Raw genomic sequence first — 25,149 nt, 5'->3', positions numbered from 1 at the left:
GACTGATGCCAAATTCACTGAGGCAGTGTAGGGAGGTTCTTTTTACATTGTTTTTCATAAGAAGCTAGCTGAGAAGGTCTCTTGTGAATCATCTGTGAAAAGAGTTCTGTAATGACTCCATGAACTGTCCTGTAGTATTGGCCACCTGCTTTGCCATCGTGCTCTTATGCCCAAATCTACGGGTTTCCAGGTCAAAGTACCTGCAGGCATCTTGCTTCAGGGAAGTGAATGAATAATTATAGCCACACGAAGCAGTGTCTATTTGTCTTTAATTCTTTTATTGGACAAACTATATAGTTGGGATAAATGCTAAACAAGCTCTCTGGGTATAAAATGCCCTTCCTCAGGCCTGGAGAAAAAGCAGATACAGCCTAAATCCCAGAGACGTAACTGGCAAGTTTGTATCCTGGAAAAACTCTGCTGGAGAGCTGAGTTGGGGGGCTGCCACTGAGCATTAAGAAGTGGGAGGTGGGGGTGCCAGTTTTACCTGTCCCAGCTACTGCTGTCTTGTCTTGGTCTACCCACCACTGGTGGCAGTGGTGTCTACTGCTGCACTAGCATGTATCTCCCACTGGGCTGCTGCTGCTAATCAGTAGTTTCTCCTGTGGCACAGGCTCCCCTGAAGACGGCCATTCTGGTTCCCCTCCCAGTTGGCCCCCAGGGCTGGTGTTGTGGTCACACGTGCCTTTGGTTATCCTACTGCTAAACTGTTCTACTTGGGTAGAACAACTACTTTTGTTTAACCCAGTGATGCAAATGAAAATGGTCACATGAGAAGGGAAGTGGGCAGCAAATCTGCAAAACAAAGAGAAGTAGCGGAGAGACCCAAGCCTAAACTTAAGCCCATCCATATTGAAAGAGGCCCATTATTACCTGTGGAACACAGACAGGTTAGCGGGGGGGGGCTGGTAAATCATAATCAACTGTAAAATCATTATATGCGTTGGGTCCATGATTTTTTTTCATGTCCAATGAAGTTATGAACTTTTATTCTCAGGCCCATATTCCAATGGCATTGTCTACAATTCCCATGAGGACAATGACTTCACATCACATCAGTGTTATTATACAGCTCTGACTTCAGTCTGAGATGGAATGCTTGGTTGGTGAAAAGTGCTCTTCCCCTAATGAATGGATGTTTTTGTCCTGTGTCAGCTGAAAGTAGAAATAGCAGTAGGACAGAGCTTTCAAAAGCCCCAAGGGCCAGTCAAAAAGGCACTTAGTGCCCATAGTGGATCTTAAACAGAATTTAAGAATCTATGCCCAAAGAAGTGATGCACGAAGCTACTAACTGCTTGCCCACCAAGGGCTCATCTCCAGCACCCCAGTCTCATGCTTGCCAGAGACGGATTTCAAGAGTATAGATGCAGAGGGATGAGCCTGGAGCAGCCTTATGATATTTCTGTTTAGAGTACATCTGCAAACGTGGGTGGGTGTGACATGCTCAGCCCTTTCCTCTCTGAAACCCACCATTGCTGCCACCACCTTGTAGTTACCTAGGCAGATATCATTTTCCTACGTTATGTACCCAGAGCTTCCCACCTGTTGCGTGAGCTGTACATGTCACTGCATACTGCAAGCACGTCTGAGCTAGACTAAATATAGGTCCCTATATCCAGGTCCTCTGAAGGTCCTCAAGGGGCCTGATTTGGTAGATGTGATCTGACTGTGCTTAAAAATCCCAAGAGGATTGATTTTTAACACCCAGCATGGTAGCCTGGAAAACATGGCTGAAGGAGGATGTGATATCTGAAGTATGGGCTTCAGGCTGAGCAGGGGCTAGGATCCAAGTCTCCTACTTCATGTGTAGGTATCTTTTGTCATCCCAGAAAAAGTGAGCACTCCCTCCTCCTCCATCCATGTTTAGAAGATACTGGTGAGCTAGCTGTCCACATGCAAAGGAGGAAGGATTTTAGCTGTGCGATACAGGACCAGACTTCAGGATCTAAATCCCATAAAAACAAAAGGATTGTCATTTACTGGATCAAACCATAGGGCCACATTGCCTGGTATCCTGTGTCAGACAGTGGCAGATAGTGGATGCTGAAAGGGAGAGCGAATTGAATGTAACCAGGCTTTCTTCCCCCCACTCTTCCTCTCTCATTTGCAGCCTCCAGCATTGTTTTTCATTTGTTGTCATTTCCTAGAAAGCTTTCGTTCAGAGGCTGTATTCCTAACTCCCAGTCTCTCATGGGCACCTAAGTACCCCTGGGCTCCGAGGAGGCACCTAAGTCGGGAGGGGGGCAGGATTTGGAATTTCTTATTGGCTGACTGCAGCGTTCAGCTTTTCTACACGGCAGACTTGTCGTGCCAGGCAGTGACATCTTCTGACAAAGCACAGTGCTCCAGACAAGTTGCCTCCAAAACTAGAAGCAGTGCTCCAGGGAGATTAATTATCTGCTTTTAGAGATTTTGAAAATTCTGTCATTAATAGATCAGATTGGCTCAAGCTCCCATTGATTTTCCTGGGAGTTTTGCTTAAGTGCAAACTGCCTGGTTAGCACACAAAGGATTGTAGGGCTTGATTTTTTTGCAAACATCACTCCACAAGTAACATTACTGAAACTGAGCACACAAGGGAATGTAGGTGCTTCCCAGGGGGAGTAGGAGAATTGGACCCTAAAGTAGCCAAATTAGCTGTATTAATGTAACACTCGTGTGCACACTTGCTGTGGTAAAATGTGTTCTTTTGGTTGTGTATTATGGTGTTTTTGTGTGTGTTTTATGTGGGCAAGATGGCCCCCGTTGTTCTGACCATGTGCTCAGCACATGGCAAGCTGGGGCTTGTATTTGGGCAAAATATGTAAAACCCTCTGGCTTCATTAGCCAGAGGAAACAGAAGATCCTTCAGGCAGACTGAATGAGAGAGAGGCTGGAGCATGACACTCCGTAATTGAACGAGGCTTGGGTCATGTCATACGAGGTATATGAGAACAACTCAACTAAGATTTCTCCCTCTTTTCTTCCTGGTGCTGCTAAGAGCTGCACAGCTGAATTGGGAGCCAGAGAAGCTGCTCTTTATGCGGGGGGGAGGACCCTGCTTCACTGGAGCGGTGAGCAAAAGTTACATGATGGGGAAAGCCTCAGGTACAGGGAGAGAAAGTCTGTCTCAGAGTTTGAGACTCCTCTTTCCTCCCTGCCCCCCTTTTTCTTTTTTTTTTTTTATTTCTTGAATGGGGTTGTTGAACCCTGGAGCAAACTGATCAGGAATAGAGTCCTGCTAGGTTTGCTGGCAGTTTTGGCCACACAGGCTTTGAGGGGGGTAATACCATGAGAGTAGTAATCCCTAGAGCAGACTGACCAGGAATGGCTCCTGGCAGTTACTGGCCCCCTCTGTTTGGGAACTGTTGTGTCTCAGCACAGTGGTATAGTTGAGACCAGATGTCCAGGCTGCAGCCCTGGGCCCTTTTTGCTGTCTTACAGCTATTGCATTTCAGCCTAACTGTGTGGCTGAGCCACAGCCATATGTTCATGGGTGTCTGGTGCCTCCCGAGTCTGGGGGAGCAGCAGATTGCCAACCGGGGGATCCCCTAGCAGCCAATTGCCAATGTAGGGGAGGGGTTTGGCTAATTGCCAAGCCCGAAACCACCAACACTTTTGGTTTTGCAGCTGGCATTTCCAGGGGATGAAGAGCCAGTCTCAGGGGGTGCACATGTACCCACGTTCACCCCCCTATGCATAGCCAATACATGTTTGGCTGGCAGATTTGAACCAAGGTGAAGCCTTGGCACTTCTAGTTGAGACCTGGCAGTTCTGGTGGTTGATCCAGGCCTCAATGTGATATAGGTCTGGCCAGCTTTTGCAACCCACTACAGGCCCAGCAAGATAGACTTGACCTTTCCTTCAAGTTCTTTTGCAGGCTTCTGCCCAGCAGAGCTAAGGTCAGGAGTAGGAATTTTGGGGTGCAGAAGCCACAGTTAACCCCTCAAAGTCACCATGCGGAAGTGGAGGCCAATACTTTACCACTTCTCCAGGAGCAACAGAGCCCCTTTCAATGCAGAAGGCCCCACAGCCATGGTGCAGTGAACCAAAGGAGCAACTCATAGGGTTCCCCTCTCCAGCTCATTGCTGAAGTGCAGGTATAGGGGTGCAGGCCGCCAGAACTACCAATTGCGGAGCCACAAGTCCCAGACTGCGTGGGCATGGGTGAAGCCCCCTGAAGGGGATGCCACCTGTAGACTTTGCTTTGCAGTTAGTTTTTAAATTATGTTTAGTGTTTACTTTTTTGTTTGTTTTTATTCTTGGTAATAAATTTGGGTTTTTGTGTTTACACTGCTTGCAAGGAGAGGGCTTTGTTTATATGGGACACCCCAGCAAATTTAGTGTTCCCAGATTTCTGGGTGGGGGCCCCAGCCACTGGTATAATTTATGAGATACCCCAAAATGTGAACCCAGCCCTTTTTGCTGCCAACCAGTGCCCAGCAGAAGGGTTACATTTGTATGACTGCAGTACACTGAAAATTAAAAACTGGAATCTGTCAGATTGTGCATTCTTTGTTTTAAATTAAATGATTCCATGTCGTTGTTTTGCTGTGCCCAAGAAGAACAGTAGGCTGAACCATGGTGACAATGGCATATTTCATTATATAATTGTCACACTTTTAAAGGAATATGTTTATAGCAGGTTGTAATGGAAATGGAAGACTATATACAATAGCTGACACTGGAGAACTGCAGTACGCAAAGCCCCATGGGCATAGATGGGGCTGGGGGCGGGGGAGACATTCATAATTATAGGACAAAATGAACATTGGAACCACCACTATATAGCAGTTATGTGATGTGAATTGCTCATACATTTACATGAGGAATTTCACACTGTTGTCATTTGTAGAATGTTTTAACGAAAATGGAAGTCTTTGGCAAGGTGCCACTAGAATCAGTCATTTGTCACTTTCTATTCACTAACTCAGAGGGAAATGGTAGAAAGGTTCCTAATGTAGCACAGATGTAATTGTCTCATCATCTTAGTAGCTTTTTTGTCATCATCATTTCATTAGGATTGTAAGTGGTACTCTTACCATTGTTACTGAATTATGTTCAACAAGATCCATATAAATATGAATGAGTCATTTATTGCACTATTAATCATTTAGTGGCTACAGTATTTAAATAAAGGATCAGTTGTCATATAACCTAATTTTGTTCTTTAGAAAACAGTTTCTCAGGAATAAATTGTATGCATTCTGTATGTATGCAATGAATATTTATTCCACTTTAGGAAGAGGCACTTTAGTATTAGGTCAAGTATTAATCTTGCCTCTTGCAAAGAGTGATATAGCTTACAGAAAGCAAATTCAAATTCATGAGCATTGTCTTCTTTACTGTTTCTAGGTGCTGCCTGTGAAATGTGGGCTGATTGCAAACAAAATTACTATAAAAACATAATGCCAGTATTGAAGTAATTCATAGGGGTCATGTATGTGCATATTCTGAAAGGAGGGCTGGATGAGGGACTCATATGATGATCTTAATGGGTTTAATCCCCCCTTTGTCTCAGATGACAGTCACTTCTTGGTGACAATGTATGAAATGGAAGTATAGTCAATAAAACCTAGATTTGATAAAGGCACAGGAGCTGGAGAAGAGAAAATGGGCAAACTAAAGCCACTCGGCTCATATCTGTGGATACAATAAAGAATCTAGTTCAAAACTGCTGGAATCTCTAGCATAGGTCCTTCTGGCGGAGGGCTTTGAGCACCAAACTGATACTGAGTTGGGAGTGCCAATGGCTAGACTAGTGTGTGTTATCTTTTTGGTATGGAAACAGAGAAAGTATAAATGAGAAGGGTGGGAAAATTACTGGATAAGAGGTTATGTTCAAAACTTATCTTTGTTTCTCTCATTTGTGCCCCTTTCCATGTTTAATGTTTAACCCAAAATCTCCAAAAGAAACTCACTTGAAACTGTCATGTTTTACATGTGGGATAATGCTGAAACAATGCAGAACAGCAAATACTATCTGCTCTTGGTACAAAATAATTGTTGTGGGAAGGAAGGATATATTTGAATGATAATAGTACCTACAGGGCTGTGGCAAAGAGCAGGAATCTTACTGTGCTATGTACTGTATAGTTGCTCCATGTTGGTTTGTTAAAACACTCTATTGTCAGAAAATTTAAGGGTTACAATTTCAAACAAGTAACAGATGTTTCATATATTTTGAGGTTTTCTTGCAAATGTTGCATGCAGCCGTAAAATAAACATTTTCCCCTCCTGCCCGCCCTCCTCTCTTCAGAAAACTGTCCCTATCAAAGCCTTCTTTCCACTATCCAAACCCCCACAACTGTAAGATACCTTCTCTTTCACCTGTTTTGGTTTTGGGGCATGTTAACACTGTTTAAGTCTGAAAAGCTGTTGAGCAAACTGAGGTGTCTCTTTCTCCATCCATGGCAATATAGTCCCAAGTTACCATCTTTCCCCACTGAAGTTCAGTGAGAATTTTTCCACAAATCTCATTGAGGGCAGAACTTAACTCTTAGTTCCTGCCAACCCCAGGAACTGAGATCTGGGAGAAAAGAAATTGAAGCCGAAACGCACATTTGACCAACTCCCTTGATGGCTCCAGGCTAATCTGCTTTTATGAAGTGTAAACGTTATTCTGTCATGTTTTATTTCTATTTACCCTGCACAACTGAGGAGAAAATGAAGCTGAATTCTTCAGTGGAATGAAAGTATAAAGTTTGAAGTTTCAGTAATGCCTTGAAATGTTAATCTGCTCTGTAATGCAGAATACCGATACAGAATACTGATTTTTGTCTTTGCATTTGTTGATGCACTGTGAAGAGTACTCATGACTAAATGGCAGTGTGGGGCAGGAATGTAACAGTTGTATCTATGAGCTGCAAGAGTCCCTTGCAGCAAAGGGACATGTTCAATCTTTAGGGGTTGTATCACCAAGCCTTTCGTGCACTTTGTACAACTTGGCATTGTGTTTATTAATTGACATCAGGAAGATGAGATTGTCAGGAGACATCAGGTTCTCCACACTTTGGTTACAGGCTCTAGAATGCTGTATAGTCTCAAACAGGCAATCACTCAGCTTTTCAAAATTTCCAGTAATAGGAAACTAGAAAGAGGATACTTCCAGGGAGCTCTCGATCTTACTGAAAAGGAAATGAGGTGGAGGAGAAGAGAATCACAGAAAGGAATGATCATTAATGGCAAGCACAGATGTGCAACAGTGCTGTCCATGACGGGAGGAGGGGTGTCAGAGCAAGGGTGGGAGGAGGCAGGCCAAGATGAATGAAGGAAAGCAGTCACGCCAGCAGTTCAGATGAGTGAAGAGAGAAGTCAACTGAAAATGTCTTGACAGCTGCAGTTCTCTTCTTTATTTGAAGAAGACTGAATTGAATCCTGGGGTCGGATCCTTCCCAGTCAGGTTTCTCATTTTAACATTTGAGCAGCAGAGAAGTGTGTCAAGGTCATAAATGTGCTGGCTTTCCAGAAAGTGGGTGTTTAAAAAAAAAAAAAATCAAATGCACTGAGCCTGTAGTAAACTGTGTTAATGAGTCTATTCTGTCGTCTTCTTAGAAACTGGGAAGATTGACCAAGATATATATAAATACAATACACCTGGATTCACTGGCTGCCTGTCCAGAGTGCAGTTCAACCAGATTGCCCCCCTCAAAGCAGCCTTGAGACCTACCAACACCTCCTCTCACGTCCACATTCAAGGGGAGCTAGTGGAATCCAACTGCGGAGCATCTCCATTGACAATCCCACCAATGTCGGCTGCCACGGACCCTTGGCATTTAGATTCAGGTAAGGTAAAGCCTGATTACAAGTAAAAGTAGCTGAGTATTTAGAACTAAATGCATTTCCCTGATTTAAGAAATAGCTACAGTAAATGAACTCTAAAACACAAAACAATGACAATAAAAATCACTGCAAGACTGGAACCAAAAAAGGAGGGACCTTGTTATTCGTATTAAGCGCTTTTTAAAATTTGAAGGGAAATGAAAGTTTATGGCCTGTGACGGGTAGAAGTATTCATCTGTCTGTCTTGCTAGCATCCTTAACTCATAGTTCAAGAAAGAAAGAATATACACTTCATTCTTCAAACACATTCTGCATCGGGCCATTTCACAGTCTGTACATGTGCTGCTTGTTTTCCATTCCCCCTCAAGTTGGACAATTCATGAATGAAGAGTCCCTGCTTAGTTTCATGCTGGTTTATAGTCTAATGTGCTTTCTAATCAATATGAATCAACAAAATGCCTAGGGAGCTTTTGGGTCCATACCAGTGCATAATTTTGTTAAATTTCAGGTGAAATATAGTGGTCCATGAAATACTTATTCATGTTCTGTTTTACTTCAGCCTTTTAAACTTTACATGATGAAACTCAAACTAACTGTCCTAGTCCCACTTGCATGTAAATTAGCCAATGCTAGTAATGTAAAAAAGCTGCTAGTCTTGATGAACAGGTTGTTGAGTGCCAGCTTCCTGATAAATGAATATATTTTATTCAGTCCCATCGATGTCATATATCTTGACTTCAAAAAAGCTTTTGATCTGGTATCCCATGATCACCTCTTGGCCAAACTGGCCAGTTGTGGCCTTGGCTCCACCACAATCCGCTGGCTGGGAAATTGGCTCCGTGGTCGGACCCAGAGGGTTGTAATTGATGGCAGTCATTCATCGTGGTGCCCTGTAACCAGTGGGGTCCCTCAAGGCTCTGTCCTGGGACCCATACTCTTCAACATCTTCATTAATGATGTGGACATTGGAGTCAGGAGTGGACTGGCCAAGTTCGCCGATGACACCAAACTTTGGGGCAAAGCATCCACGCCAGAAGATAGGCAGGTGATCCAGGCTGACCTGGACAAACTCAGCAAATGGGCGGACGAGAACCTGATGGTGTTTAACACCGAAAAATGCAAGGTTCTCCACCTTGGGAAGAAAAACCTGCAGCATCCTTACAGGCTCGGCAGTGCTACGTTGGATAGCACTACAGAAGAAAGAGACTTGGGGGTCATCATTGACCACAAGATGAACATGAGTCTGCAATACGATGCTGCGGCTAATAAAGTGACCAAAACGCTGGCTTGCATCCATAGATGCTTCTCAAGCAAATCCCGGGATGTCATTCTCCCCTTGTACTCGGCCTTGGTGAGGCCGCAGCTGGAGTACTGCATCCAGTTTTGGGCTCCACAATTCAAAAAGGATGTGGAGAAGCTTGAGAGAGTCCAGAGGAGAGCCACGCGCATGATCAGAGGTCAGGAAAACAGATCTTACGATGATAGGCTGAGAGACATGGGACTCTTTAGCCTGGAAAAGCGTAGGCTCAGGGGTAATCTGATGGCCACCTATAAGTTTATCGGGGTGACCACCAGGATCTGGGGGAACGTTTGTTCACCAGAGCACCTCAAGGGATGACTAGGTCGAACGGTCACAAACTCCTGCAAGACCGTTTCAGGCTGGACATAAGGAAGAATTTCTTTACTGTCCGAGCCCCCAAGGTCTGGAACAGTCTGCCAGTGGAGGTGGTTCAAGCACCTACATTGAACACCTTCAAGAGCAAATTGGATGCATATCTTGCTGGGATCCTATGACCCCAGCTGACTTCCTGCCCTTTGGGCAGGGGGCTTGACTCGATGATCTCCCGAGGTCCCTTCCAGCCCTGATGTCTATGAAATCTATGAAAAAAAAGATGAATCTAATTTTAAAAGCAAATGCAGTTTTAAATTTTTTAAACTGGTTTTCCACCCTTGAAATGTTTTCTATCCCTGGACCACTTTTAGTAAGAAATGCCATTAACCAACACTACATTCATCTGAGGCTGAAAATGCAGGAAGCTAGAACAAGTTGCTGATTCTAGCAGGATAGTCCTATGTTCTGCCTGACAGGTGCAAGCAGCCTTTGGAAGTACAGCGTGGCTGACTTGATAAATAGTTTATCTTTGGTATGGGAGAGTGAGGTTCCTTCCTGGCTTTCAGATAAAATATTAAACATTCTATGTATTCTTTTCCTTTTAGATTTCTGCTTGCTTCATTCTGATTTTTGTTTACATCAGAGTTGTGCTATGTTATCCCTGGAGTTACATGTATGTGAAATTAGTGTAAGTGAGCAAAGACTTGGGTTATTAGTGATTTTATACCTCATTCGTTCTTGGCCAGTGGGCAGAAAAGTAACAACAAGCTTGACACCCGGGAGGAGCAACTACTTCTAGCTACTGCTGCACTGCTAGCACAATTTGTGCAACTGCAATGGCAGCTTTTTTGTTTTTTAATCAGCCCCCGCTCTCCTGCCACCCCTAACACACACCCAGGCAACTACTCGGTCGCTCCTCCCTAGTGATGCTTCTGCCAATGGATTTGTGGATGTGTCCCTATAAAAGTGGATGGCAAGTATTCAAGTTCCCTGGAAACATATGCTGGATCATGTGTCAACACAGGAAAGGTCTACAAATAGCTAGGAAACTGCAGAGTTGCCTTTGAATCCTTCTTTAGTCAAAGAAAGGATTTTTATGAGGTAGTAATAATTTCCCAGCAGAGATGGAGGGGAGGGATGATGCATCTAACTAATGGGTACGGAGCCACATGATAGAATGAACTCCTACCTTATAATCACACATTCCCTCCATTCAGCCAGCCTCTGAAGGCTTAGGCAATCTTCTTTCCTTTATGCCATGTACAAAGCCCCTAGTTACTACCTCTTCACAAGCCCTCATCCTATTGCTGCTTTCCCGTGGAATTATCCAATTAGTTCCTGAGGGTTATATCCCACGCCCCCAGTTCAATCCAGCTTTCTTACTAAATCATCTCCTTTTTTTGTTTTTACAATGAAATGGCCCTTTGTGATGTGTGTATAGAATGCCTCATGGATTAAACTTGAGAAGAAACTATGCTAAGTACCTTTTTAAAACTGGGGATGGGGGAAGTTCTCCACAAAAGAGACTATAAGTGTGATTTTTTTTTTCCCATTACCAAAGCTCCTCTGTGGCAGCAGGGCTCTTTTTCAATGAATGCAGCTTGAGTGTATGGTGGCCCAGCTTCATTCTCGGGGGAATAAGATTGGAATCCAGGTTTTTTCCCTTTTTTCCCCCTCTCCATGTGTCAGCAACGGTTGGGTGAGAAGGTGTAAAATCACTTTCCTCCTCTGTAGTAAATAATCTTAGTGCTCCAAGGAGATTAACAAAGTCCTATTACAGTGGAGTGAAAGGCAACTTGGACTTTCATACTACCATGAGGCAAAATGGGTACCTGCTCCTGTGGATCCATTATTTTATTTCCACTGCAGGAAAGGGGAGATAGTGACCATTTCCATCATTCTGAATTAAGAATAACTTATCCTTTCTACAGGATCCCTGTTCATATGAAGCATATGGCTTTGTTTTGCTTCTCCCTAAAATACATGCTGGTGTTGTGGACAACATGACTTTGGATTCACACAGTCTTTAATGATGGCAACTGAAAACATTTGCTCTTAATGTCATTTATGTTAAGAGCATAGTTGCTTGCATAGTGTTTTTCATCAGAGAGAATTCCCTTTGACATGCTTTCAAAATTAGCATGCCAAAGGATTTTTTAGCCAGAAGTGTCTGAGGAAGGAAAATGGAGTTATGAAATGACTTTTGTCTTCTGGTTCCAAAATCAGATGATTTATCATGCTCTTGGTACAAATTGTAAAGAAGGGCAATGACACCGGACCCTTTGAAATTTGCAGATTTAACTTCTGCTGTGCTAAAGGGAACAGTAGTTGGAATAGAGCCAGCACGCGCTCTCTCACACTGAAATGGCTGTAAAGAACATGGCTTCTAAAGCAACTAAAAATGACACTCTATGACTGCTAAGTGAAAGAGCCTTGCCCTCAGATGCATCTATTTGTATTTATTATTTCACACATTTCACAGATTAGTTGCCTTTAATTGTTCAGATGTTGTATAGTAACAATTACCAGAGGGACTGAGCACTCACAGCTCCCACTGAAATAAAGGTATTACATATAGGCATTGCTGTTAGGCCCTAGGAGAAGTCTTTCAAATAGAGAGACAGATAAAACTAGTGAAAAATCTGTGCTAAAACAGAAGTTTCACCAAAATTAAGTAAAGATGAATAGATGATGCAAAGAGTAGCCTCTTGTCTCTAGCTGGATTACTCCAGTCCTATAGGAATTGTGCTAATCCAGTTTTAACAGCAGAGCTTACTTGGGAAGGAAGTAAAACTACACTATAATGGGACCTACTCTTGCCAGTGCAGCGGAGTGCAAGGAGGAGTTGCATGCTTGTGGGGAGGCAAAAGAGAAACTACACAAACGCCATGAGATCACCTAGCAGTTCTAATATTTTAATCCAAAAACTAACTATGAAAAAAGTGCTACCCAACACCGGGAGACTAGGCACTCAGACAGAAGTGCAGCTCCTTGCTGTAATTGAGAATGCTTTGCAGGAAGTATTCTGAGTTACAATGATCCCCTGGACCAAATGGAAGTTCACTGTTGACTCCTGGGGGGGAAGGGACTCCAGCTGCTGGTTGGGAGCCTGCAGTTGGTTTCCCTAGCAATGGCCCCTCCTCCTTCCCAGCCTGTTGCTGTTTCCAGAATGGGAGGGGGGAAAGGGAGCAGAAGGAGCTCATTCTGGGGGTTCCCAAGATGGCACTGGAGGATGGGGTGGATGAATTGCAACCAGCTGGGTTCCAGTACACCCACCCCAGTCTCCAGTCAGGGTTGAAAAAACCCCAAACCAAACTCCATCCGCTTCTTTTCCCCCCTCCCATTCTGAAAACAGCAACAGGCTGGCAGGCAGCATAGACACAAATTACAGAAGACACTCTGTTTTGAAATGTCTTCATCTGACGTCTCATGCAATTAAGGTTCAGATTTTCACCCAGTTGGACATGTTTTTAATCAGTCTGCAGCTGTGCACTTGTGTTTGGTCATGCCTATAAACCACTTCCTTTGGCCAGATTAGGCAAAAAATTGTCACTTCTGCCTGTACCATTGGTGACCAGCCTTGGGTGTCTAAATCCATAATGTGGCTTCTGTAAAAATGGCCAGATTTTTAGATACTTTGAACACCTGCAGTTTCCTCTTAAGACAGGCTGTGGCTGTTTTAGTTTTCTTTGTTTTAAAAATAACTCAGACTATGAGGATGGGGGAAATAAAATAACACCTTACTTTTGGAATCTTTGGGGAATACACTTTTGTGATGCATATTCAATTTATGGAATAAGCTCTTGTTCCATGATGCTTATCTGTATTTCTCTGTTTTATATTTAAATTTTTGGAGGCATATATTTAGAGATGTAGCTGTACCTTTTAAAGACCAAATTGAACTTTCAGGGCTTACAAATTTGTCAGTCAGGCTCCTTATAGTGGTGGGGGGAAAATAACTAATATAGGCATAACAAGGCCAGGAAGTGTTGTTTCACCTCTAAACTTTAATTTTTAGATCAAATCCCAGTTGGTAGTTTCTGAAACATGTTGCTAAAGTTATCTGTTCAGTGGCCTATGTCAAATGAGTTCAGCCTCAATCCATTTCTAAGTAGTTGCATCACAGCCAGCAGTCATAATCATGCATTATGGCAACCTCTGTAGAAAGGCCAAGGAATGTACCATTAAATGCATTATCCTCATCTCTGTAAGCAATCCGTCAGAGTCAGGCTTGAGACCCACTAATGTTGAAGCTTGCACAGTGTGACATTGGAAAATTATCACTGGCTTATTGGCCTCCTGATTGCTGCCACCAAGAAGAGTAACCCCTGGGGCTTCCAGGAGGAATATACTCTGATGGACTAAAGAGACTCAGGACCTGTCCCAGCAGTATAATCAGACAGGCAACCTACAGGTTGCAAAGGCCCTACTAGAGCCTCTAGATTCAGCCAGATGCCAAAAATGTGTTTGAAGGTCTAGACATCACACATGCTCGTTGACATACCTGGGCCCTATAATGACATCATAGAGCTACTAATCCAGCGGAATACCAGACCGCAAAACCTCATCCCAACTTCATAGTTTCTAAAATTGTTAGACAAAAACAAAAAGCTCTGTCAACAAAAAACACAAAACAAGAAGGCAATCGTCAATTACACTGGATAATAACATCAATCCCTATATAAGTCCCTACTGCCATTAGCATAGATTAAGTGAAGGGGGGTTAACTGTAATGGAGAAATGGAAGGCAGCCAGTGGAGATGGTATCCTCCAAGAATTTCTCCATGAGCTAGGTCCCAAGAGATTCCAGTGGTTGGTGAAACTGTATATCAAAACCATGGAATCCAGATGCATGGTGGGAGGTCATGGTCATTGCAATACTCAAACCGAGTAAGCCAATCAACAACCCGGGAAGCTATAAGCCAATATCACTCCTTTGCACAACCTACAAACTCGTTGAACATATCCTTAGGAGAATCAGCCCTTTTATAAAGCCAGTGATCCCCGAGGAACAAGTGGGATTCTGGCCTAAGCGCAGTTGCTGCTACTAAGTTTTGGCTTTACAATGCACATTGAGGCTGGTTTTCAGGAAAAAAATCCAAGAGCCATGAAGTCTTTGTAGACTTGTTATCATCCTATGAAATGGTCTGGATTAAACATCTGATGTTGAAGCTTGCAAAGATCATACCTGACTACCAAACACTACACCTGATATGGACAGTGCTGAGCAACAGGAAGCTATGTGTCCACCTGGATGACAGAGTCAGCTTTCCCCAGTTGCTCAGTAATGGCCTGCTACAAGGTTCAGTACTCTCACCAACACTTTTTAATATATACACAAGCGATATGCTGCCAACAAAGCTGTGTAAATTTGCATATGCAGATTACCTTGGTTTGGCAACACAAGCAGCCACCTTCAGTGACATTGAGTGCACCTTGAATGAGGATCTGAATACCATGGAGGAATATTTCTAGAAATGGAGACCCAGGCCAAATCCCCACAAAACAATAGTCACTGCATTCCATCTTGATAACATGAACGCTAAGTGCACCCTGAAGGTAAATTTCTGCAGCGACAGTGCCACATGACCCCATTCTATCTGGCCTCAGAATGGGGCTGGACTGCACATTAACCTTCCATAGCCACTTGAAGAATGTAGCTGCCAAGATGAAGATAAGGGTCAATTTGGTCCAGAAATTGGTAAGCACAAGCTGGGGAGCATCAGCATCAGTATTACAGACATCAGTGTTGGCCCTTGCATACTCTGTAGCTAAGTACTGTGCACTGGTATGGAATGGAAGCAGTTGCTCTCAACTAGTTGACATCCACCTGAGCTCTGCAGTGCCTGCAGTGTGGTGCATCACTGGAACCCTCAAATCAGCCCCAACACCTTGGCTGCCTATGCTGTTGCACATTGCTTCTCCACCTATTCATCATGAGGCAGCAACTCTGCAGGAAGTCCCACAATTTAAGAAAAACAAGCGTCTGTCTCCCCATCCACCAGGATCTCAACAGTACTCCTCACTGGTCACCTGAAGTTGCGCAATTCCTTCTGGATCCATGCACTCAACCTTCAACAATGTAACTTCAACCCTATTAAAGCTTGGAAAACTGAATGGATTTCACAAGAATTTTCCAAAGGGGAAATCCGATGTTCTGCATGGGACCTTGTGATTGATCCCATGCAGAAGATCCCTGACTGCGATCTGCCGTGACGTTCATGGGCAGCTCTAAACCGTATCTGCACAAACCACAGGAGATGCAAATACTTGATGCACAAATGGAAAATTAAAAACTGTCCAGTGGTCACCCAGAACAGACCATGGAACATATAATGACTCAATGCCTGATCCACAAATATGAAGGAGATACAACAGCTATACATTCAGTTGCTTCTCATGCAATTATCTTGGCTCAACCATCTAAATGTAAAGTTATAGTTGCTGTTCTGTATCTACATCAGCCACCAGAAAGAAGTGTGAGCTCTCTGGGCAAACGGATAAATTCCCAGTGCATCCACATCTTGAATACTGTGTGCAGTATAAAAAGTATACTAGATCTAGAAAAGGTATGGACAAGGATGAAAAGGATAGACAGGGGTACGGAAAGGCCTACCTTTGAGAACAAGAGATTGACAAGGCTGGGACTCTTCAGTTTGGAAAAGATAGTAAACTAGAGATCTATAAAATCATGAATGATGTGGGGAGGAGATTGAATATGGAACTGTTGGTTACTAGGTCTGCTAAAACAGATTAAAGGGCATTCTGAAAATTTATCAGGCAGCCAGTTTAAAATAAAAGGAAGGACGTATTTCTTTACATAGAACATAGTGGAACTCATTGTCCTGGGATGCTGTGGTGGCCAATGATATATAACCAGTTTCAGAAAAAAGGATTGGACAACTCTATGGAGAACTGGTCCATGACAATCTATCAAAAGCAAAAGAGATGTAATTGAGTCATGGTGAGGGATGGGACACACTATCCTGTTTCTTATCCCCCCTGCCCTAAAGTATCTGTTACTTCTCACTGTCAGACAGCGGTTACAGCAGTTCTTATGTTCGGTCTTGCACCTGTTATTCACAATGTACGCACATACATTCTGAGTAAATAACATTAGCATTTTCATTTCCTTCTGGATTCATTGTCAGAGTTAAAATGCTACTCCCCCACCCCCATCCCTCCCCCCCAGTACTGGCACTTTGCCATATTATTGAAATGTTTTTTGAACCATTATCTTGTTCAGCATCCTGAGTATTTTTATAATGCATAGTCTTTTCTGTGTTGCTATGGTGATGCTTTTGGTTGATGATGAAGCACTGGAATTCAACAAGTCAGCCTTGACTATAGTCCAACTTGGTGGGGGTAAAAATTAATAAAACCAAAACCAAGCAGCAGCATAGTTCCCATCCTACAGAACACTTATCACTGTGTTCATGCGACTTAGGTGAGTCCAACTGAATTTTAATAATGGAAATTTAATATGAATTAAAATTAGCCTCATCACTTTTGGTGCTTTCTAGTTTTATTTTTTTGTTTTTCTAAATTAGCTACCATAGGACCTGTGCACTTTGTAATTAATTGGTATATATTTGTGTATTAAACCATAATCAGTAGGCATCCTAATATGTACTATTACAATAGATGTAAAAGCTACAAAAGGGACAACTTGTAATCTTGTATGTGATTTTTTTTTTTACTCTAAATACAGAATAACCAGAATATCTATCTTTAACAATCCACATAATTTTAAATTATTTCTTAATTTTGTGCACACACGTGTGAGTGAAAGATAAGATTTTAACGCACACCAGTTCTCTACCCCACAACACTTACAGTAAGTGTGTGCACATTTAATCTGTAACCCACCTGCTGTTACTTCCCCCACCCCCCAAGATGACTAGTTAAGCAACCTTCTGGAAATTCAGGGCTTAATTTTTTTAACTTTTTATTTGTAATCTTTCAGTTTTAATCACTACTGATCGTAGCTGTCCTCTCACTTGCAATGAAGCATGCATTGGAAACACTGTCAGTTTTCAAAAATATCTAGTAATGTAAATGCATACATTCATACACGGGATTCTAAACAAAGCTCAAGTGACAATATATTTAAATGTCCGATATTGTGTATAAATGCAAGATGCATTCATCCCCTGTTATAAATAACTGTATAAAACAGGGAGGAATTTAACATATGTTAAGAATTAAGTGGAGTACAGGTCTTTTTTTCTTTCAAGTCATATGAAGTGCTTCTAACTTTGCGGTTATATAATCCTACTGGAACATTTTGTACTATTTATTTTTGTAGTAGACAAGGGTTCTTGCTCTTTCACAGCTGATTTCACACTTGGAGAAATATGTAATGCATGTCTAGTAGAATAATAATATGGAGGCCCTCATCATTGTGTTTTGGGATTTAAAAACACTGCTGCTCACTTTAGCTTTCTTTCACACAAATTGCTCATTCCCCCTTTTTTCCCCCCTCAATGGGAGAAAAAGCAAGGAAGGGATTGAATGTAGAGCCAGGCACTCCGTGCATAACAAGTGGTTAACTCATCATCTTCGTTAAATCTATCCCTAGGGAATGGTGTTCACTAATGTATTAGTGGTGGCTGTTTTGAACAATGGCATGTCCTTCCTCAGCAGCTTTATAAGTTGCTGATGAGTAAGGATAATTGGTTTCCTGAGGTTCTCTTTGGTGGCCATTAGCCCTTCCACATGTTATCAGCTAGAGCAATAGTCTTCTGAGATGAGTTATTTCAGAAATGTGCTTTAAGGATGGGTCAGCTAAAAAGGCTGCTGAAATACTGAATGGCTAATGCTTGTAATAGTTTATGCTCTCCTTATCCCCGAATCCTTGTAGTAAGTGAGGTGGGAAGAGCAGATGAAAGACACTATTTGCTGCAGGTAGTAATTCTAATCTCTAGCTATCTTGGGCTGTGGATAGGGCATTAAAAAAAAATCTGCAAATTGCAGACGTCATGGGGATGAGCACACACTGTATTGGATGCCTGTTTGCAGCGGTGCTTCCAACAGCACAAAAGCTCGCTCTAGAACAAATGGTATAAAAAGTTATCCTCATCTTCAAGGGAAAGCAACAAATCTATAAACCTCCGATTCGTGGTAGGTGAATTAAAGATGACTGCTGCTTTTCTTCTATTCATGATAAACTCTTCTATGATAGTCCTATGGTTGGTCTCTCTGGATACAAAAAGCACAGATATTAAGAGTGCTTACAACATAGAAGTCAGGATCATTTTTGTCAAGCCTGATCCTGTACTACACATCTGCACTCCATTTGGAAATGAGGCCTCTTGTACTATTTTAAGCATCCACTATATACACAATCTGAGCACTGAAGTGTTTTCACTGTTTAATTAAGATAAATAATGTCTTGCTGCTGGAAAATGAATTGTCATTAAGCTATAAAATCGGTCCCATAATCATCCATTACTCACAAACCTGGAAAACCCCTTACAGTGTAGTTATTGCATCAGTGGAGTCAGCCTTATGTTGAGAACAGCCAGCCTTCAGCCAACAGACTCCCATGCATAAGGGAGTGTCTGCAAAAGTATCCAAAGTTTAAATTCCTGATCTGTCTGCGAGAGAGAAAAGAGGCAATTCTGTTAGGCAGGACACAAACCAAAGAGCATTTTAGCTCAGCACCTTGAATAAATACTTGCAAGCAAAAACATGGATAATATGATGTAAGGTTTCTATATCTTCTCCTCCCTATGGAGTAGTTTAACAGACTGAGGAAGAGAGAATTATCTATCTGTGATTTGGCAATACAGTGTCAGCAGTTGCTTCTTAGGAGACTTAATGGTGCTACTTGAATTTCCTCTAATTTCTATCAATTGAAAGTAAAAAAAATGGACCTTTGACTCTGTCACAGGGCGGGGTCCTAGGGGTGGCCATGATCTCCCCTAGCACCCCCTACCATGCCAAGTTTGCTTTAAAGCACCCTCGTTCTCACCCACCACATCTTGATCTGATATGTAGATATATAAATATATAAAAAGGGAGGCTGCCTCATGTCTTTTTGGACACGGTTCTGCTCCTGTGACTTAGCCCTGTTGCTCTAATGGGTGTTCCTGCACCCCCAGCCTTATGGGCTACGCGTGGCTCAACCGCCCCTGTACCACGCCCCAAGCCTCACATTGTTTAGTCTGTCTTGCTCTCTGCGCCCTCTCTCTGGCGCTTGGGACCTCCATGGCCCTCATCTCTCACAACTGCGCCCCACAGGCACTCTGACTTTCCACGGCCCTTGTCTGGTTGCCCCCTTTGCTCTGGGGCCTCCTCACGCTGCCCCCTTTGCTCTGGGGTTACCGCAGCCTTGGGGCTCAGGTGGCCGTAGCCATGCCTGGCCCCAACTCTCCTTCTCGGGGTCTCAAACCCCTTACCTGGCCTCCAATTTTCCGTTCCCCTTCTCAGGACCAGGGTCAGTGCACCCCTGAATGCTACACCCTCTCTGGCGCCAGGGTCCCCACACTACCGTGGAGCCCCTATGAGGCCTCCTCCAACTCCTAATAGCCTCACCCAAACCACCAGATGTAAACAGTAAACCGTAAACACAAACTCAAGCCCCTTGGCTGCAACATAAATTAAGCCGCTTGGCTATAATACTAGTCCCGCCACATCAGGGGTGTTCTACTCTTCCCCCAGTCTCCAAGCTGTACCTGCAGTCTAGCCTCTCCTCTTTGCTCAGTCCGGCACAGCTCCTTCCTCTATGGCTGCCGGCAGGGAACTCCCTGCCTGGCATCAGCCTGGGTTTAAATGGGAGCCAGGCCCTGCCCCTTCCAGTCAGTTGACTCACCGGTTTCCCTGGCGACCCGCAGCTGTGCTTCTTTATTACTACTGTGGCTGCCCTGGTAACTAGCCGCTGGGCTCCCCACTCGCTGCTAGGGCTCTCTCCCTAGCTGTTTGTGCTCTAAGGAGCAGGGCACCTGCATTCTCTGTGACACATCTCCCCTCTTTATAGGAGCAGAGCACTCACACACTCTCTTCTGGTTTCTTTATACAATTATGCACACCTCTCTCATCTTAAATATATAATTACAATATAACGCTCCTAATACTTTATCAGGTGAACCAGACAGTTGGTATTCAGCTACCTGCCAAACCCATAAATTCTTTGGTACTCCCTGAGAGACACTGGCTTGTAGAGACACTTTGTACAGCCAGTTGGGTTAATGCTGCACTCCAGGTACAAGAAAATAAGCCGAGAAAACGTCTGTGAAGATGATATATATTTCAGAAGTATTAGCAAGAACTGGGAATCCTGCAGTTGGGAGTTTGAAGAAGTGGGGAGGAAATTACTTTGATAACCAAATTCTTGGCATTGCCCTGCAGGTGAAAGCAGAAGGTGGTGTCTCTGCAGCTTTCAAGCTTTAACTTAGATTTTGATTCTGAATAGTTAAGGTCTCTTTGTGGATCCCTCTGCACCCCTAATATGAAAGCTTTGCTTTAGAAAAAAGAAGTAAGCATGTGCATGCATGCATGCACACACACGGCCTGCTCCTGCTGCCACCAGAATCATCATCAGCACTGCCCTTGACCACAATGGGATCAGGTTTGGGGCCAAACGTATGAGCTGTATAGTTATGAGCCCATTAATATACAGGTTGAGGATTCTGTTTCTGTTTTCTCTTTTCTATTTCAGTTTCTTGTTTTCAGCTCCTCAGTCTACAGATGTATCGGCTTACAAGCCATTCCTCTCAAAACTACTGTCATAGGCTTCTTCTGTCACAGTGACATGTATAATAGCACTGCACTTCTCTGTGTGCTTAACCTCTAAGATGACAGCAAATGGCAGTAAGGGCCTCCAAAGTGTGCACCAGAGGGTGGTATTCACATCATTTCTATTGCTTGTATGTACCTGTATGTATGACTGTGAGAGAAAATTAGATATACAAATTGTGCTGAGAGAGAGCCCCTTTTAAACTCATAAGATATAATCCCCTGGGGCACACAGACCTCAGAGGATGACTGTCAGGCAACTTCTTGGCAGACGAGCCTGTTTTGGAAGAGATCAGTGGGGTGTGAAAAAACAAAAAGAAACCTAGAACTCCCCACCATGTGGGTGGGAGTAGACAGTACTGCTCCGGGGCAAGGTGCCCATTTTTCACTATAATCATTTATATTAAAACCTAGGATCCCTAGTCATGGACCATTCTAGCCCTGAACAGCACTATTCCTTGTTCTTGGCTCTTTATTTTCCTCACAGGGCCCTTACAGAGGTCTACAACTGTTTCTTTCCTAAGACTATATTTAATTCCCCCTCCATGTCTCTAACAGAGACCAGAGAAGGGAAATAAAACCCTTCTTACAGGCCTCCTGTAGTATGAAAATAAAAGCTCTGTCATTGGATGGTATTATAAACCCACACACTTGCTTGAACTTTCTGTAGATAATTCCTCCTGGCTCCATAGCAGGTTTTTCTGGGGTCTTTTGTTGTTGTTGTTGTTGTTGTTGTAGTTGTAGTTGTTGTTGTTTTAGTATTCCCTTTGGGTCCGTTACTGATGCTTAGATATCTACAGCTAGGCTTTGATCAGCACTTAACTCTACAGTTCCTTTGAGAGTACCAGTGCGTTTCATATTCTACATTAATTATAAAAGGAAGTATTTGTTTTCCTTCCTTAACAGGTGAAATGTAAGCACTGTTCATAAAATTTTCATGAGAGTAGTAGTGTAGACCAGCATGACTAATCTATCATCAATCCGTGTCTGGAGTCCTAGTGAGGCACCCCGTGACGTGCAGATGTTACCACCAAGAAGTAAAATGACAGATGCGATCAGGCTTTAGAGTGATGAAGATGCTGTAATGTAAGGCAGATCGATTGAGAAATTTAATACAGTAAATTATCAAGGTACTACGTCTAAGGCCAAACCAACCTCAACTTTGACCTTTAGATAAATGCAGTCCCATACCTTGTAATCCTGAGGTATCTGATCTAAAATGCATTGACCTCAAATAGGGAAGAAAGACATGTATCACAAAATCATTGATTTTTGTACTGAAAGGGGATATTGGTCTTGATTCTCCACAACTTTGCATAGCACCAAGCAAGTGTAAACTGTCATCTTTGGGAGATGACAGCACAACATGCAAACCCAGGGAAAATGAAGGCAATTGGATCTTCTAATTCCTGCACTGAAAGTGGGAGAGTTGTTTTCTGTATTCTCTGGTGCCTTTGTGTAGATTAGCACTTTTGTTTGCTTGTGTGCTTGTTTGTTTGTTTTACTGTGCCCAGAGATTTGGCTTTCATTGAAAGTCTTGCCTACCATACCTTCACTAGCGGTGAAGGTGCACAGTCCACTACATAGTACTGTTACATAGCAAGTAGACTTTAGGGCAGAATAGAAATGGAGCAGATACACAACACACAGCCCCTGTATATAGTAAATCACTTATATCCAAGATGTAGTTACCCTATGCAAATGTGTAGTAACTGTGTTATTTGCAAAGCTGCTACACAACATTATATTGCCTGTCTATTTCCTGTTAGGCAGTTTCAATGTGAGTTAGTTATCTCAGTTCAAACTGGTTTGCCTGACACCTAGTGGCCATGTACTGTAATACCAAGCACTGGAGGCCTCTGAGCCAGCTAGCTGAGAACTAGTCATGAGTCTGCTTCACTCTGGGTGCATCGACACAAGATGCTTTACTGTGCATTAGACTAATGCACAGTAAGGTGTCACTGTCTACACATAAGCATCAATTACTGTGCATTAAATAAGTCTAATGCACAGTTTGCTAGAACCAACACATACAGGTACTAGAAAAATTGTGCGTGAACTAAGTGCATGTGAGCTCTGACCCAGAGCAATTTGCTCCCAGGCAGCAGGGGGCTACAGCTGCTGCCTGGCTAAGCACCGAGCCCCAGGGCATGGGGAGGCACTTGTCCCTATTGCAAGGCAGCTCCCTCACAGCTGTGGGGAGATTGGGGCTGGACACCTGCCCCTCATCCCCTTGGGCTTGGGGCCAGCCCCAATCTCCCTGTAGCTGCAAGGGAGCTGCCCTGGGGCAAGGACAGCTCCCTGGAGCCCAGGCCTGACTCCTGTGCCTGCTGCCAGCCCAGGGCTAGCACCCAAAGGAGTTTGGAGCTCCCCTTGACTACTGCAGTGGGGCAGAACAAGGCAGGAGAATCTATGGACTGGCCTGATCCCATCAGGAGCAAATTTGCTCCTGGCAGACACATGTGTAGACACATTCCCAACCAAAGCTTAATACACCTGAATTTACTGTGCAGTAATGTTCAGGGACATTAATAGCAGGTATAGACACTCCACCTATTCTGCTCAGTTTTCACTCTGGAGCAGGTCATGTGTAGATGCTGATGTGACTGGCTGTGGGGTACAAGGGTGCTTCAGTGCAGGGGCTGCCTGCTGGTTAGCCCCATACTGAAGCACCCTTATGGCTCAGCCAGCCCCCCTGCAGCACACTGAGGCAGAGAGAGGAGCCCTGAGCTGGTAAGCTAACCCCCGCCCCAAGTGGTCCCTGCTAGCCAGGGATTCTCTAACTGGCTTAATATGCTGCATTCCCAGGTACATGTGGGCACAGTGTGCCCAGAAGCAATGAACTCCAGCATGAACTGTGCCAGAGTTTATTCAGCCATTCTAATTGCACATGTAGACATGCCTACTATGGAGTAAATTTCCCCCAAAGTAAAATCTGGGTCAGATTGTGGCATAATAATTGTACTATCCATCTGCTTCTTATGGAGTCTTTGCTTTAGGGCAGAGGCGGGCAAAGTCCAGCCCATGGGCTGGATCAAGCCCTCAGCAGACTCTATTTCCCAGCAGCCCTTGTCCATGTCGCTGCAGCCAGTTTCCATGAAGATGCCAGCAGTAGCAGTGCCATGACAGTGTGGGACCAGGGTTCCCATGGAGACTGGCCCTAGCAGCACTGGCAGGGCACACAGCAGGGCTACAAGCTGCTCGGGGCTGGGATATTGCGACAGCATGGTCTAGAATTGGGGCAGAGCTGTGATCCGCTTCCCGCATGCCCCTGGCAGGGGCATGCAGGCAGTGGATCCCACTGCTGCCCCAGCTCTGGATGATGTGGTCACCACTGCAAAATCCACTGCTAGGGCTGGCCTCCATGGAAACTCTGGCCCCACACTGTCACAGTGCTGACACGGGCAGAGGCTACTGGGAAATGAAGCCCAGCCATTTGGGATCCGCCATTATTCTGCCCATCCCTGCTTTAGGGGATGAAGCTACACATAGCTTTTACACAGCTATCAGACACAAACCACTTTTAAAAGCATTTATCTCTGCGTAGAATAATGCTATAATAAACATGAAGAATCAACAGTATAGGAAGTTAAAGGGTAGTGGCCACCAATTTGGAGGTAATCCCATGCGGCTCAGTGGGTTGTTCACTATGGCCCCTAATGGTGACAATTCACATTTTGGCACAAATAACAATCATTTATTTAACAGAAACATAGAGCTAATGAGTTTTTGTAAGCTCAAGTCATCTCCAGAGCTATCCCAGATTTCATGTGCAATATTGCTATCGAAGCCAAACTGGAACAAAAACTGAATCATTAGATCATTTTTGTTAAACAGAATTGTATCAATGCAGCTAGGTTTTGGATTTAAAAAACTGAGGTTTTTCATCTCTCCTTCTGCCTTTCCCCATCTCTTTCTCTCCCTCTCCTTGTCATCAAAATCGACCGGACAGATCTGAACCTCGAAAACCTCCCCAAATGGAAGTTTCTTTGAAACTCATTTGTGTTTGCCAGACATTTCAGCATTTTTTTTTAAAT

The 25,149-nt window shown here is 43.7% G+C and overlaps 1 protein-coding gene across 1 annotated transcript in view; it reads left to right on the top strand.

Moving 5' to 3' along the window:
* Nucleotides 1–25,149, top strand: part of CNTNAP2 (contactin associated protein 2) — a 1,889,175-nt gene that overhangs the window by 1,840,700 nt on the left and 23,326 nt on the right. Inside the window, exon 22 of the mRNA XM_090049982.1 lies at nucleotides 7,534–7,764. Coding sequence (XP_089906108.1) covers nucleotides 7,534–7,764 — 231 coding nt within the window. The remainder of the gene's footprint in view (nucleotides 1–7,533; nucleotides 7,765–25,149) is intronic.

This window comes from Crocodylus siamensis, chromosome 5 (assembly GCF_052110815.1).
Source record: "Crocodylus siamensis isolate JL-2025a chromosome 5, ASM5211081v1, whole genome shotgun sequence".
Lineage (NCBI taxonomy): Eukaryota > Metazoa > Chordata > Crocodylia > Crocodylidae > Crocodylus > Crocodylus siamensis.
Note: the sequence above shows the minus strand (reverse complement) of the source record. Positions and strands in the feature narration are given on the sequence as shown.